This window comes from Leuresthes tenuis, unplaced genomic scaffold (genome assembly GCF_036924035.1).
Source record: "Leuresthes tenuis unplaced genomic scaffold, fLeuTen1.0.hap1 SCAF_16, whole genome shotgun sequence".
Taxonomy (NCBI): domain Eukaryota; kingdom Metazoa; phylum Chordata; class Actinopteri; order Atheriniformes; family Atherinopsidae; genus Leuresthes; species Leuresthes tenuis.
Window position 1 is genome coordinate 30920507 of NW_027325370.1, and position 16665 is coordinate 30937171.

The window sequence follows — 16665 nt, forward strand, 5'->3', positions numbered from 1 at the left end:
CCAAGATTCAAGGTAGCATTTGCTTCAGGTTGTACGTACACAGCAGTTAGCAGTATAACAGTATGTGATGAAATATGGGCCTGCATTTAACAGTCACAGATTCCAGGAACAGTGGCTGGCCACCACTTTTAAATTGGTACACCAGCTGTTGTTCACATAAAGGCAAAATGTCCCTGTTTTGCTTATTGCGGGGACTTTAGTCCTGTGGTGCCGAAAAGCTGTGCAGCCACATCAAGGATGAACAAATGAAGTGTGTTTTTTGGTGAATGCACGACTGCCAACATACCAATCAATCTTTCAAATCTTAAATATTAGCAAGCCTCAAAGACAGTTCCTTCTCAAAACCTAACAAGAATCCAAAAAATAATTCTGCATAGTTTGTTTTGAAGAGGACTTTTTAGTTGAAGAACATCCAGCTCATTTTCTACATGGTCTTTGAAGTGTTTTTTTTATGCTTTTTGAAACAGATAATCAAAGACTACTGACAGTGTACAGTCAGCAGTTTGATGCCACTCTACCTGTTATCAGAATTTCTGTTCAAATACTGACATCTTTGTGTCATCACTGCTCATTCACATTGTTTCGACTGTTTCAGAAACTGCACCCCTGATGTTCAGCTTCACGGTAACCTGGCTGCCTCCGTGGCTGACTGAAAACCTTTTGTTGCATTTTCTGACACAACAAAGAGAAAAGACTGGATGATACATTACGGGAATGAAGCAAGCCTGAGAGATAAGAAATTCACTTCTGACGCGAGAAATGTTGTTTATTTAAGGAACTGTTCAGAGAGGCAGCAAAGCCTGTAAATGGAGATGTCTTTGTTTTATTATTTCATATCTATATGATACATTTATAAATGTTAATTATATGGGACGGTCATTTTGAATGAGCATTTTTGCCTTTCACAGACAGGACAGCAGAGAGAGAGAGAGTCTGGGGACTGACATACAGGAAAGATCGACATGGTCGGGATTCAAACAGGCGATGTGCTCTAACCACTCAACCACTGAGCACCCAAATATGTACTTTCACATACAGCATGTAACCATCCCCTCCGACATCTAGTCTCATGTCTTGGCTTGCCGTTTGTCATTTTAAAACATGCCACAGTCATTCATCCTGCTCAGTGAGGTGAATCAGTAAATGGCAGGCTCTTTCTTTCAGTTCACACCATATGTCGCATGCATCTATACAATTAACCAAACAGTAGATACATGTCCCATTCAAAATCAGCCACAGAATCAGGAATTCAATAGAAAGTGAAAGCACCCCAAATGTTTTCTATGTCATTTCTAATTCTGGTTTTCCTTCTCAGCTTTATCTCAACCAGAGGAAACCTGTCAGTTTGTGTCTCTTTGGTCTTCGGGAGCAGAGCTTTAGTCATAACTTTACATCCTAAAAGAGGTTAATATTTGGTTCAAATTTGTGTCTGCCTACAATGAATGGGTTTGAGGAAGTGTTTCCTGATGTGATGTTGCAGTCACCCACATTACTGCTTGGAAAGTTGCAGTACCACATACTGGTACTACTAAAAAGTTGTGGGTTTACAACTTTCATATTTAAAATTCCTCTTCCAAATCATAATGACACATTTTGAGTAGGAGACTCTTGCTTTAATTTTTTCTGTTCATAGGGTATTTTTTTTTGTAAAAGGCCAATATTGTCACATCACATCTGCTTTTGTCACATCACAAATTTAACTCCAAATACGTCTTTCTGTTTCATACAAAATATACTTACATCCAATACAAATGAGCTGAACATAGAGGAATATAGGTATTACAACCATGAGCACCTACTGAGTGAATTTTATTTACTCTGTGACACTGCACAGCTTAAAAAGAAAAGAATCGCCGATATAAGTACAAGTATTTTTCTATTCTATTCTATTCTATAAACACAAGGAATTTCCATCCATCCATCTTTCCAGTAGTTTGTTCACGCTCCCCAGTTCCACACGACACACACATAAAATAAAGTGTCCTCATCACATTTGACTGGAGTCCACGGCACAGCAGCAAATCTTTGCTTTAGGCTGAAAAAGGTATGTTTCTAAATGCTGATATGTGTCATCGTTAAAATGGAAGCTTTGTGTGTGTGTGTGCGTGTGTTTGTGGTTGTATGGAAAGTCTGCATAATCTGACATTTTACCTTTGATGCACAATAATTAGCTCTTTGTTGGAATCTTAAAATTGATGTTTATCTGACCAAGTAAGTACTGAGAAAACTAGAGATTGTGAAAGATAAGCAGGATTTCTTCTCCTAACATTACAACAGCTGTTCTACGCTGAGAAATCTGTATTTAACAGTAGACAAGAAATGTATTAAAGCAGACCCTATAAATATATATGCAAACATCAAAAGTAATGCATGGAACTTTAATTTCACTGTACTGAGCGTTTGGGTCTGCTCTATAACAGATTATTCAGTCAGTTTATTTAAAAACAGCTCTTTTTCTTTTGGATCTGTACAACATTATTTCAATCTCTGTAGCTACAATTTATTAAAAATGGTAAAAGTACAATATTTCAGTCACACATCTGAGATTAAGCTGAGAACCTTTTACCAAACTATTTAGAACATTTATTATTTTCTCATTTTATTTCTCTTTATGTGTGTTTGTGATACTACTTTTGTGTTCTGTTGAAACGCTGATAATTTTAACTATTTGCACATGTCCTGACTGTCAGCGCACTGACTGTGATGCAGTCATGATTCTACACACATTTTTTTCTCAACTGTTGGAAGCAAATAACCCTGTATTGAGCTCAGTTAGATGATCTGAAGTTTTGGAGTCAGACAACAAGATTTTTTCTTACCGTAGAAGCAGAACCGTAGCAGCAGAACCTCCTGTTTGCCTCAGTCTTCCTTTTCTGAGATTCTTCGAGAGAGATATTCTGAAATAATTCAGAGGGGGAGTTATTCCACAGGAAATATGGTTTTCGGCAAGTTTAGCAAGTGTGTCAGACAAATCTCACTTTGAACGAGACTGAAAATTTGATTGAAATTACAAGAAAATATCAAATAATTGATGCAGCTTTTATTTTATGAAGTTAACGTTATATAATTTATTCATTTCTAGTTTATTTTCAAATATAGTTTTATCAAAGTTGCTTATAAGAAAAACATTTTCATATCCAAATATCAACAAAATTTACCAGCTTAACTGTAAAATATTTCTTGTACTTTGCTGTTCTAGTGCTGACACAACAAGGAAGGTAGTAAAGATACACACCTGACAGGAGCCTCAGAGGAAGAGGCGGCTGTGAAAAATACACCAGTATATATACCAACAGCCGGAGATGAAGGAACGTTCAAGCTCATCTCTTTATCAAATCAAAACACACTTACAAAAACATTTACACTTTCCACATGCCACTCTGATAACAAAAGTAGAATGTATTTTACACTCAAACAAGAAAAATTATTACTTTTCTAACAAAAGCAAAATTATGCCAAGTAAATTCTGTGGGTTAGCAAGTGTAATAAGAACGTTCTCTAAAAACACGTCAAACACAATTCGGAAGCTAAGAGCTTAAAATAAATATGCAGATACACACACACACACACACACATACACTATACATACAATAATGTACACTATATTGCCAAAAGTATTCGCTCAAATTCATCCCATTCTTAATCCATAGGGTTTAAAATGATGTCGCCCCCCCCCCCCCCCCCCCCCCTTGCAGCTATAACTGCTTCAACTCTTCTGGGAAAGCTTTCCACAAGGTTTAGGAGTTTTAGGAGTGTTTATGGGAGTTTTTCACCATTCTTCCAGAAGCGTAGCATTTGTGAGGTCAGACACTGATGTTGGACAAGAAGGCCTGGCTCTCAGTCTCTGCTCTAATTCATCCCAAAGGTGTTCTATCGGGTTGAGGTCAGTCAGGTTCTTCCACACCAAACTGGCTCATCCATGTCTTTATGGACCTTGCTTTGTGCACTGGTGCGCAGTCATGTTGGAACAGGAAGGGGCCATCCCCAAACTGTTTCCACAAAGTTGGGACCATGAAATGGTCCAAAATCTCTTGGTATGCTGAAGCATTCAGAGTTCCTTTCGCTGGAACTAAGGGGCCAAGCCAAGCCCCTGAGAAACAACCCCACACCATAATCCCCCGTCCACCACTTGGCACAATGCAGTCAGACAAGTACTGTTCCCCTGGCAACCACCAAACCCTGACTCATCCATCAGATTGCCAGATGGAGAAGCGTGATGGGTCACTCCAAAGAAAGCATCTCCACTGCTCTAGAGTCCAGTGGCGGCGTGCTTTACACCACTGCATCCGACGCTTTGCATTGCACTTGGTGATGTATGGCTTGGATGCAGGTGCTCTGCCATGGAAACCCAATTCATGAAGCTCTCTACGCACTATTCTTGAGCTAATCTGAAGGCCACATGAAGTTTGGAGGTCTGTAGCGATTGACTCAGCAGAAAGTTGGCGACCTCTGCTCACTATGTGTCTCAGTATCCGCTGACCCCGCTCTGTCATTTACTTGGCCGACCACTCTGTGGGTGAGCTGCTGTCATTCCCTAACCCTTCCACTTCGTTATAATACTGCTGACAGCTGACTGTGGAATATTTAGTTGTGAGTAAATTTCAGGACTGGACTTGTGTCACAGGTGGCATCCTATCACGGTACCACACTGGAATTCACTGAGCTCCTGAGAGCGACCCATTCTTTCACAGATGTTTGTAGAAGCAGTTGGCATGCAGAGGTGCTTGGATATATACACATGTGGCCATGGAAGGGACTGGGACACCTGAATTTGATTATTTGGATGTATGAGTGAATACATTTGGCAATATAGTGTATATCGTATCATAGTGGCTCAGAGAAAGAGCGCGTTTCCTTTTCATCCTCCATGTCTTTTTATTTTGCCCTGACAATACCACAATTCATACTCCTTGCTAAATACTCCAGTGTATGCAAGCTCTGTATGTATGCTCTCACTAATACATAGTCTAAAAGTCTATTCGCATATCTTTCTGGACAAAAATCTCTGTGACTTTGTTGTAAAAGTCCTCCTCGTTGTTACCATGGAATGTTAATTCCTCCTGAGCAAGGAAGCAAGTTGCATTAATGAGATCTTTACAAATCTCTCAGTTTTCCTTTACCTCAGCATTGTGAATGCTGATCTTCAGCCTCTGCTGTTTGTTCAAAGCCAAATCTATTCTTAAGGTTCCAAAGGTCTTTAAAGCAATTTGGCCTGGAGCTTGAATGGTTGATCTTTTGTGTTTGCAAAGGCTTCTTCGTAGATTTTGTCACAAAGTCACAAAATCCTCTTTTAGTCCAGATATGGTTAGGTTTAGGAACTTTCTTGAACCAAGAAAAAACCCTCTTAAACCAAGTAATTCATGCATGAAATTGAATAGTTTGCATAAAGTGTACAAAAAAAGAGAAAAAAGAACAGAAGACACATTTTCTATGAAAGCACAAAAATAATTGTTGAAAACAAGACTCATTGCACTCTACCTGCAACGCCAGGTCCAAAACAATAAAGCCACTTAAAAACCTAAACATGAACATATATTTCAGTAGGTTCAGCTCAGTTTAGAGCTCAGCATGGTCCATCCCTACCTCCAGCAGCACAGACCTCACACCCTACCTGTCCCCACATCCTCCCTGTCACACCTCCATAAAGTCCACCTCACCAAACTCCTCACAAACACGTACACACACATCAGGACACACCAGGACCTCCTCTGCCTCCCTCTCCGGTCATGTGTCTCCAACAATCAGATGAACAGGCAGCTGGAGAGACTGAATCAGAATATGGCTGCAGGTCCAGGTGGTGTCAGCTCCTGAAGACCTCTGTGAAATGGCTACGTGGGATTCTACAGCATCTCTGTACAACATAAACAGAAGGAACATGAACATAAAAGAACATAAACAGCAGGATATGAGAGGAATACTGAGCTCATGTTCTTCATCTGCTGCTTTGACTTCACATCTATTGTAAATATCAGCTTCTTAGTTCTCTCTATGAAGTGAACAGATTAAACTCTGCTCTGGATTGTTAAACGTGGTGGAAAATCATTTTGTTGGTCTGAGTAACCCTCACCCCCACCCCTAACTTAAACAGTTTGTTGCTTTGAGGTGGTATTATTGTACAGTGAGCTCTTTGGGGCTGGAGTCAGAGCTTTGGTGGTGGAAACACCGTTTGTTAGCTGTTGACTCTGAATCAGAGCTGGAACCACTCTGGCGGAAAAAACCCTGTCTGTTGTCAAACAGATTGAATATTCTCCATGGTAGATGGGAGACATAAACACGTTTGAGATTCTAACAGCATGCTAACCTTTAGCACTAATATGACAGTATTTTGGCATCGTATTTACACCTGTAAAATCTAAAATTTCTCAATGTACTGACATGAATAAAAAGAATATACTTTATGCTGTTATTTTACTAAACCTAACAGGTTGTTTTATTCCAAACATTTACCAAGTGCTTTTACTACTTAAACGTCATCAGCGGTCAGTGTTGTGTACATCTAACAAAGTAGTAGTAGTCAGGTCCCACAGCAGAAAGGACAACATGCACTGGTGCCCTTTACCTCCCCTTCATCCCAGTCAGGACGCTGTGGCTTGTGAAACTAAAGGATTATAATGAGGTTTGCCTTATTGATATAAAGTGTTGATAACAAGGCCATTAGTCAGCAGAACAGATACTTACTAATCGACATGTACGGCTGAACGTGCTGTGATAAAACCCAATGAAATGGCTGCCTTAACAGATGCCAACAATGTATGGGCTCATTAATTCATTTACTTTTCACTAACTTTTATTCAGTTTTGAGGACCTGTCACACGTAATGCAGAAATGTCCTGGAAACTGCACACAAGCTATGCACATGCAATGCAGACTACGGTCACTGGCATCTCTTACTGTGCGAATGATGTTCTTCTGTGAATACCAACTATGTGGGATAAGCTTTGATGAGTCTACTTTCTGATTTCACATCACTTTTTAATGAGGTGAAAATAATGTTTTGATACTTGCTGACAGGGTTCTGGGAGACTTGCATGTGGACTGTAAATGATAGTGTTCTCTCAGTGTGTGTGAATCAGACCTACAATCGTTGACATGTCAGTGATTCACTTGTTCCCACACAAAGGTGTTGTTAATGTGAGGGCTTACTCAGCTGATTAGGTCCAGAGTGAGGATGAGCAATTGTTTCAGTAGATTATAAATTATACCAGTGCAGGAGTCATTTCATAGTGAAAGTCCTGAATTCACAATTTCAAAGAACACAACCTTGTTTGTCAGCTTTCTTTACAGATATCTCTCTTTTTTGTGTCAGTTCCAACTGTGTTTGGCTCACCTGTTGTTGTTGGCAACTATCTGCCTTACGCTCCAGAATTTTAAGTGCTCTTAAACAATATTCCTTCATCCCTCTTTCCCTTCAAGCACTCAACAGGAGGAGGTAGCTCTTGTCCATTTTATTTATTTATTCTGTTTTTTTACCTCTTCTCTAAACTGTGCGTAACTCTGGCAGGAGCCGTTGTTTGTCGTGTGATCTGTGTTTTCCGTGTGGTGTGTTCTTACTGCACACAGTTTGGCCCTTTGGGACAAAGACTAAACTGAATTGAATTGAATTAAATCATGTTTCTTCATCTGTCTTTTAACATAATGACTGACAGACACAGTTTATTACTTGTGTATTATGTATCAATTATTTTATGCCAATTTATATTTTCATTATCATCATTAATATTATTTTCTTTATAAATTTCCATGAGCTGGAATGAACCAGAAACATTCAACTTGGTCCAAAAGCCATGAATTTTGGAACAGGAATTAAGGCTCAGATTTGGACTTTTTGACGTGACTCTAATAGAAATCACTTTACAAAAGGTATCAAGTAAAGTCCCAGAAGATGACAGACTTTGACTCTTTTGTCCAGTCAACATAAATCTGAAATATCACATTTCTGAGCGTATGTGAGAACACTGTAATCGTCATTATCCGATCTTTATGCCGATGCTTTTGTTCAACGTGCGATGGAATAGAAAAGAAAAGAAAATACTTAATTCAAATGAAAAAAAATTGAATAATCTTAAGACATGATATTTGGATCCATAACTAGAAACAAAGTCTCTCTTTAGAATCAGACTCTGTCTCCATGAGATTAGCCGTATAAATAATGGTTATATGAAAATGAAAAGACAAAGAAAAGTCAGCAAATGAAGATCCAAACATGTAAAAGCTGGGAGGTCCTTGTAAATCTTAAACACACAAGTTCAGCTCAGCGTGCTCTATTATGCAGCAAAAATGCAGTTTTGGGGAAATTAACCACACATTTCTACTACAAATGGAGAGGTTTTGTCCATAAACAGCAAGTTAAAAATCAAATCATTAAAAATACTTTGAAAGATAGAGGTTCAGAAGGCTTATTACTAAAGCCACCTTAAAACTGTTGAGTTTAAAGTCAACTGAGACCTCTTTCACAGACTCCTGTGACCGTGTTAGGCTTTGTCAAGCCTGAAACCTGCTTATTGTTGCTTTCAGCCTTTTTTTAGTGTCTGAGCTACTTCCTTTGGTTGAACCTAAAAGGCACCTGCCGGTTCCAGCCTTAAATCTTGGCAGGTTTAGTTGTTAAACTGGTCCAACTTCTTAAGGAGGGGCCTGAAAAGGCTCTGTCTTCCCTGTTTTGGTGATTTTACGCTTTCAAACATACAGATTTGTGAAGCGAATTTGAAATCCATTTTTTCCATTTCATGCAGATGAGGGGTTCGTGTCAGGACACCTAACCTAACTTAACCCTAACCCAACAACCTTTTTTCCAGCAGTTTTGCAGAACATCAAACTTGTATCTAATGCTGATTTAACGAAATGAACCCAAAATAGTAACAAAATGCCTTTCTGCCATCCTTAATTAATTAACTGTATTACAATAATTACAATAATTACAACTGTAACATAACTCTAACCCTCTCGTGGAGCTACTAGTTGATAGCCTGAGACAAAAGTTACTTTTACCCAAAAAGCACAATTTCTCCTGAAGAGAAAAAAATGATGCGATCGAGCATCAAATCTCTGTGTGACTGTGGAAATATCCTATTTAGTTTTCTATGTAGGGCAAGATAGAAAAAGAGCGAAGTACCCATTAGACATACAGCACTAACATGCGACCTGTAACTACAGGTGTAGTTTGCTCATTTTTACGTTTCTGCCTTCCATTCATTAGTTATCATTAACTGAAAAAGAAACAAAAGAACAGGAAGTAAAAATGCTCTTTTGTAATTCTAAAAGTACACATTTTACTGTAGTTAATAGAAAAGTTGATCAACATGAACACTGAATGATGCGAACCCTGAAAGATCGTCCCACTGTTGCACCACTGGTTAGTAATATTACCTTCTACAGTACATAAGCAACGATATTTAGGTGTTTTCCACTGCAGCTTTCATTTTCTGTAGATATTACTGTCTCTATGTGGTGCGTTTCTCACATCTGTTAACACACTAGCAATAATAACTGAGTCTTGCTGTTGTGCAATATTTCTTTATTTTCAGTCTTAATGACATTTTGCTGCTATAATACAGCCAACATGTCATGTGCGCATTACATTTACAGATCACATCTGTATGTAAATACTACTTCTGTCATGTATGTATGTCGTGTTTTTCTGTAGCATGTCTGTATGTGTATTCTAATTCAACATTACTTTTAATTGAAGAATTAAAGGGGACTGAAACGTCTCTTTCCTTCGTTGTGATGTGCATAAGCAGCACCTTTGGAGTTTGGAATTTCTATAAAGCTTTTTAAAACTATTTTTTGCTTCACCCTAAATACCTGCTTAGGATGTAATACTTTTAATACCCCGTGATTATTCTTCAAAACCTCTTCAAAATATTGTTTCCTGGTGTCAGGGAGATTGTTCCGTGTAAACTATTCAGTGTCAACAATTCAGTGTCAACAACTTTAAATGTTACACCGGTGCATTTTTGAAGAGGAAGCATTAGCAGCAGTAAGCGGTGGGGAAGCCCAGTAACTTGCTGAATGACATTCTAAACAGGTGTCAACAGCTACTTCTGAGGTTATTTTTTCTGTTGGCAAAGGTCATCTCACCTAACAAAATGCCACTGAGCAGAACGGAAGCATGAGTCCTTTCAAAGCCTGAGTTTCTGTCAAAAGCTTGCCATTATTATTAACCTTATTAGGAAAGCTTTGTTTTGAGGTCTTTATCTGATGTTCTCTGCACTTTTTATGCACCTCTTTTTTTCTTAAGGAAACCTAATGAGAACATGTGAAATTAGGTAGATTCAAGCTTAAAAACATAGAAAAGTCACGAAGAATGTCAGAGCTGCTTTTCTCATTTTTTTAAAATAAATCTTTCATGCCGAATTTTACAGTTACAGATTTCACAACTTTTCACAGTTTGTGTTTTCAAGTTTTCTGATAGTTTATTTATCAAATTCTTACTTTCACACACAGAATTCTGTCCCACATACAAACAAAACATTGTAAAGCAACGCCAGAGACGTGTGTGAACCGTGAGACTATATGTGTCTGATGTGATTTGAGGAACAGCAAGGCTGTAAATCAGAGGAGAGGGAAGCTGTGGTTGATTCCTGTAATAAAACTAATGAAACATGTTTTTACAACATTTGCTTTAGTCAAGTCAAGTAAACTTTATTGTCAAAACTGCCATATGTACAGGACATACAGAGAATTGAATCGTGTATCCCGCATATCCCAAATCTAAAGGATATATCTACAGCATAGTCTGCCATAAGTGCTGTAAACAGGGGTGTAACTGTAAAACAGTGTGGTCTGCAGTTAGAAGGTTTTTAAAGGAAAGTGGCTGGTGCCATATGTGCAAGGGGGAGAAAGAGGGGTTGGGAGGGTCATAGGCCAGGGTTTGTGGGGGCAGAGGGAGGGGCTGGGAGGGAATTGGTGGATGAAACTGTCTCTCAGTCTGCTGCTTCTTGCCCGTAGGATCCTCCTCCCGGAGGGCAGGCTGAAGAAGTGGTGGATGCGATGGGTGGAGTCACCCGCAATGCTGAGAGCTTTGCGGGCCAGGCGTGTGTTGTAGCTGTCCTTGATGGAGGAAAGGAGGGCACAGATGATCTTTTCAGCTGCTCTCACTATGCACTGTAATGCTCTGTATCATGACGAACAGGAAATGACAACATGACAGCGGCAGTGTGTTCACCCCTGGCAAACCAGGCAGCAGTGTGTTTGGCTGTTTGGGTACTCAACTCAACTTAACTTAGCTGTATTTATGTTGCACTTTTTAAGGATTTGAAAAAGCATTAGGACTAAATAAAACAAAGTAAAGATTTTAAAGATCAACAACAAGTACTGAGATGTTAATACAAACAGCAATAAGAGCAAAGGTAAAAATACATATGGATATGACAGATGAATAAATGAAGTAAAAGCTGCCTAAGAGCTTGAAAAAAACTGGATCTTGAAAATGTTTCAGCTCTCATCTTAAAGGCTTCTTCAGTTCTGAACTAGAGGTGGGGAGTGTCAGCTTCTAAGCAGAGAGGGTCGTTACAGTCACATGTCACTGACCCCTCTGACCAATGTGTCGGTGGTTTAAGTCATTCTCAAATGTAAAATGTTTTCCTGTTTGAAAGAGCATATTTTGGTCAGAGGATCCAAGGTGAGAATGACTGTGAAACTGCCTGGAGAGGAGAGGCAATGCTGCAATGTAGGTGCTGGGAAGGTGATACCTGAGACCACCTCCTCTGTCCATACCTGCAACAACATCATGAGGTTTGCTGATGAAACCACAGGGCTGGGGTTTATCACGTGTAAGGGGGTTCTACGTTCCAGGAAAAGGTGGAGAGACTACCTATGTGGTGCACAGAAAACCTGGTCCTGAACACCACCAAGAGGAGATGATCACTTACTTCAGGAGGAAAAAGACAAACATTCAGCCTCTTCTCAGCAACGGTGACTGTATGGAGAGGGTCCCAGTTTCATTTCTAGGTATTCACATTGAGAACTTTACCTGTTGCATCATCAGTATTGCTCTAATTGAGACGGCACTGTAGAGACTATTTCCAGAGAGCACTCAGGAAGAGCCCTTTAAGACCAAAACTATGTGTATCCATTTAAAGTCGTTCCACAGATAGTCTGTTGACATACTGCTTCTTGTGTGTGGTTTGCTGGCTTTACAGCTGATCAGAGGAGGATGCTCCAGTAATTTATCAGTACTGCCAAGAAGATCATTAGCTGTCTTATCCCCTCTCTGAAAGATCTGCACAATGTTTGCTGCTCATGAATTCTGAAAGACCCATCTCATCCTGGGATATTTCGACTGTTGCCCTAAGACAGCCAGTTCAAGATGTAAAAAAGAAATGGCCAAACAGATTTAAAAGCAGTTTTTATCCCAAAGCTGTAATAGCACTCAACTCTGCTAAAACGTGATTAATAAGTGCAATTATTCTATCATACAATATTGGTGAAAGGTAGTTTTTATGATGTGCACTCCAAGGTCTGCATTCAAAGTCTCCCTGTCCACGTCCCTACTTAGATATGCAAATCATATTCAAATGAGTCCTGCATCTGTGATTCCCCTCTCTGTACGATCAGAAAATAAAGAAAAAAGAATGAGTAAGATGGAAAAAAGAAGGACTTCACGGAAAGTGCTACTTTCTGAAGTGGAGGCCCGCAAAAATATGCTCTTTAGTATGCTGTCCTACAACATAAGCAGTATAGTGACACACCTGTAGCGTGATGTGATAAGATATAAGGATTTATAAGAAGGTTCTCACTATCTGAATAAGCCTTATATAAGCTCGTGTTTGGGCACCACCATCAATGTAGGAAAAGACAATCTTATGATTGTGGTATGTTGAAATTTATATTACAGTTTCATATTGCGCTACTCGTGAAATTCTTGTTTGGTTGCACTGACAGATGCGTAAAGAAAACATACAACACAACCGGTTCATTTTATATGTATATATATATGAACCATTTATTAAAATGACATGACCAAAGACATGAACCTTAAGACAATACACACCCACCACATACCGTCTGAAATGTAAGAACAGGGAAGATCTTACTTGACACACTTTTGTCCCATTTCGTCAGCTTCATAATCACCAGCAGGCCCAAGTGGGTCTCTCTCATTTCTGCGTCTCACGGCCTTCGTTGTGGGTGACTTTCTACACCAAAGGGGGGGCTTCTGGAGACGGACTGGGTGGTATGGAGGAATTCACCACAAAGAAGGACAAAATTTGTCCAAGTGTCGAAGTTGGTTTGGTTGCTGACCAACTCTGATGAGTTGAACTTAAATTCACCAAAGATTGACAAAAAGGTTGACAAGCTTAAAGCTGACTCTCTTGGTGAGCAAAACTAGGTGATGCAGCAGAAGCAGAGTTTAAAAACGTGCTGTAAAAAGGAGACAGGATGAAGACGGACCAACAAAAACGCAAAATGTATCTTTCTACTACATTCTTCTTGCTTTCTTCCTCATCTTTCTATCCTGTCCTCTTTCTGTCTGTCTGTTTTTCCATCTTATTCGTTCTCTGTTCTGACCTCTGTTCCTGATGAGGGAACTCATTTCAGTCTCATTCTCTTCTACTTCTCTCTATTCAATCTCTCTCAATCTCCATCATCTTTTTAACTCTTCCACAACTCTCTTCATGTTTCTTATAAACTGTCAAAATTCTGACTTTGCCTCGCAGTTTCCGGAGTTTGACTCGCAGAGGCGGGGCATGACGTAGGCTTGCGCTACACTTTCAGCCAATGGTATGCCTGACACTGTTGTGACGTCTGCCTGGGCGTGTTTTGTAAGACGATCTAATGCTAGCGTTGAGAGACTTTGGATGAAACAAAAAACTTGATTTCTTCATTCCTTCGTTTCATGAACCTTCATCTAGAGCATTCTGAAAACACCACAACATGTAAAGGTATAAAGGTTAAAGATATAACATAGACTTATTATATAAAGAGATCAAATGACAACATAACATAACATAATGTTTACGAGTCTCAAAATTAAGATGGATATATGTAAAGTTATGACGTATGAATAACGAACCAAACAATGTTATCTTCCTGTGTTAAACATGGAATACAAGAAGAAACAGCAGGAAACATCAGTTAACAGGTCCATTACTTCATATAAATGTCCAGTCATCGACTTAATTTTGGGTTTAACTATTCACTACTACGGACCACTAGGGGGCAATGTGGCTCCATAGGCCGATTCATCATTTTCCAAAATAATGATTTCTTCGGTATTCTTCCAAGTACCGTCGTGAAAAAGGTCTTAAAATGCAGCTCGTGATTTCACTGAGAACCTGATAGAACTTGTATTAAGATATAAAGCACATTTAATACAGTTTCAAGATTCAGCTGAAAGTGAATCTGAGGTGTTAGAGTTTTTAGTTGTTATCTCATGATATACCCTGTTTTACAATTATAGTCCTGAGCTTTAATTGCACTCATATGTAATACCATAAAAATCATGTGTGATCATGTATGGATCTTATACTGCATTAGTTCTAATCATGGTGATGATGAAATGTGTGTGTGTGAGTATGAACAAAGGGAGATGCTTCAGGACAGAGCCTTCCGGAGATCAACTGAGTTTAACTGAGTTCAAACTATAACGCACAATGCCTGATTCAAACTAATTTGTAGATGTACCTCTTAGAATGATTATCGTCAAGGTCTCACACTCTGAAGTTGCAGATGTGTCTCTAAATGTTAGACAGATTCACACGCTCTGAAATTTCTATGCAACCTTTTGTTTTGTAAAGCTCTTCCCCTTTTCTTATCACTGAATAAAACCAGCCTGCTGCAAAGAGGGAATCGGAGATTGTTGTTGGTTGCTTGGACACATACACCTGTGGCTGAAGCAGCGACGGCTCTCCCCTTTTGCAAAAGCTGAACTTTATATTGATCTCTTGTGTGGTTCTTTCTGTTTAAGGTGGGACTTCGTTAATAAGAACGAAAACCCTATCATGAGGGAGGTCATTTTAAGAGTTCCATGAGGTGTTCCATGTCTCTGGTTTGGATCAGAGTCAGAGCAAATGTCACCCTTGGTTTACTTTGTGGATAAGGTCGGAAATGTCATGGTCTAGTTTTTTCCAATATTCTCCAAAAAAAGGTTATTTCTTTGTTCAGCTTAGTAAGCACCAAGTCATTAATGCATCCATCTAAGTTTATGGTGCAGGTCTGTGACAGAGGGACTGAGAAACTTCTCCAAAATGCTTTCATCGGGGAAAGGTTGTTGTAAATTAAAGGATCTCTGGTCCTTACACACGAACATCTCCACACAGGAATATGGGAGATTTCCAAAGTCTTAAGTTTGTATCGAATTCCACACTTGAGTTTACCACAGCAGCAAACGTAAGAGGAGTGGGAGGGAGAGCGTGAGTGAGGCCTTTAATGCTGTGGGGTCTGAGAGGCGCACACAAGCAGAGGTGAAAAAGAAGTGGTCCGATATTAAGGTGGACGTGAAGCGAAGACTGGCTGCCCACTGCCGAAGTGTGGCCAAAACAGGCGGGGGAGGTAGGGGTTATAACGCACAGGGTTATTAACATGTGCACACAGAGACGATCAGGGGCTTGTTAGAATGATCTTAAGCTGTTGTTTAACCAGCAAAAAACAGCAAGTTACTAACTTTAACCACCAACTATGATGCTGTGAAGTCTGTTCCCAACAATGCTCTTACTCAGAATGTATGAATCGTGCGTTGAACCAGGCCACCTCGCCACATTGTTGGTTAACATTTTATGTATCTCTGGGATCAGGGAAGACAATCAGACTGGTGACATGTGAGGAAGGGCAAGTGACCTGAAACAAGAGGGAAACTTAATCCTTCAAAATAAAACAGGAAATGACAAGACAAGACAGACTAAAAATCAAAAGACCTCACCGCAGTGTGACAGCAACAGTCTCGATAAGTTAAAAGATACCGTGCAGATTTCATGCATAGACACATGAGAAAAGAAATATTTTTAACCTGTATTTAAAAAATGTCTCCATTTGGTGACAGTTTAATCTCCACTGACAGTTTGTTCCACTTGTTTGCAGCATAACAGCTAAATGCTACAAACAAGGTTTAGTCTGGACTCTGTACTGGACCAGCTGTCCTGAGTCCTTGGATCTAAGAGCTCTGCTGGGTTTATATTCTCTGAGCATATCACAGATGTAGTTTAGGCCTAAACCGTTCTGGGATTTGTAAACCATCAGCGGGCTTTTCAAATCTATTCTGTGACTGACTGGAAGCCAATGTAAAGATTTTAAAACTGGTGTGATGTGTTCAGATCTCTTAGTCCTGGTTAAAACTCTAGCAGCAGCGTTCTGGATGAGCTGCAGAAGTTTGATGCTCTTTTTGGGAAGTCCAGTTAAAAGACCATTACAGTAATGGAGTCTACTGCAGATGGATGCATGGATGAGTTTCTCCTGGTCTTTTTGGGAGAGAAAACCTTTAATTCTGTTGATGTTTCTGAGTTGGTAAAAAGCTGCCTTGGTGACAGCTTTGATGTGGCTGCAGAAAGTCAGATCTGAGTCTATCAACACTCCAAGGTTACGAACTTGGTCAGAGATTGTAAGGGCCCGAGTCTCAAGATATTTACCAATGCTGACCCTCTTCTCTTTGCTACCAAACAGAATGATCTCAGTTTTGTCTTCATTTAATTGTAGAAAATTCTCTCTCATCCAGGAGTTTATTTCCTCCAG

General features: G+C 39.5%; 1 protein-coding gene across 2 annotated transcripts in view; it reads right to left on the reverse strand.

The window, feature by feature from the left end:
* Positions 1 to 3331, reverse strand: part of foxp3b (forkhead box P3b) — a 33409-nt gene extending 30078 nt beyond the window's left edge. For both annotated transcript variants that reach the window (XM_072367489.1, XM_072367488.1), the window contains exons 1-2: positions 3236 to 3331; positions 2834 to 2897 (exon numbers count right to left, since the gene is read on the reverse strand). In XM_072367489.1, coding sequence (XP_072223590.1) covers positions 2834 to 2897; positions 3236 to 3324 — 153 coding nt within the window. In that variant the 5' untranslated portion in view covers positions 3325 to 3331. The remainder of the gene's footprint in view (positions 1 to 2833; positions 2898 to 3235) is intronic.
* Positions 3332 to 16665: the final 13334 nt, after the last annotated feature.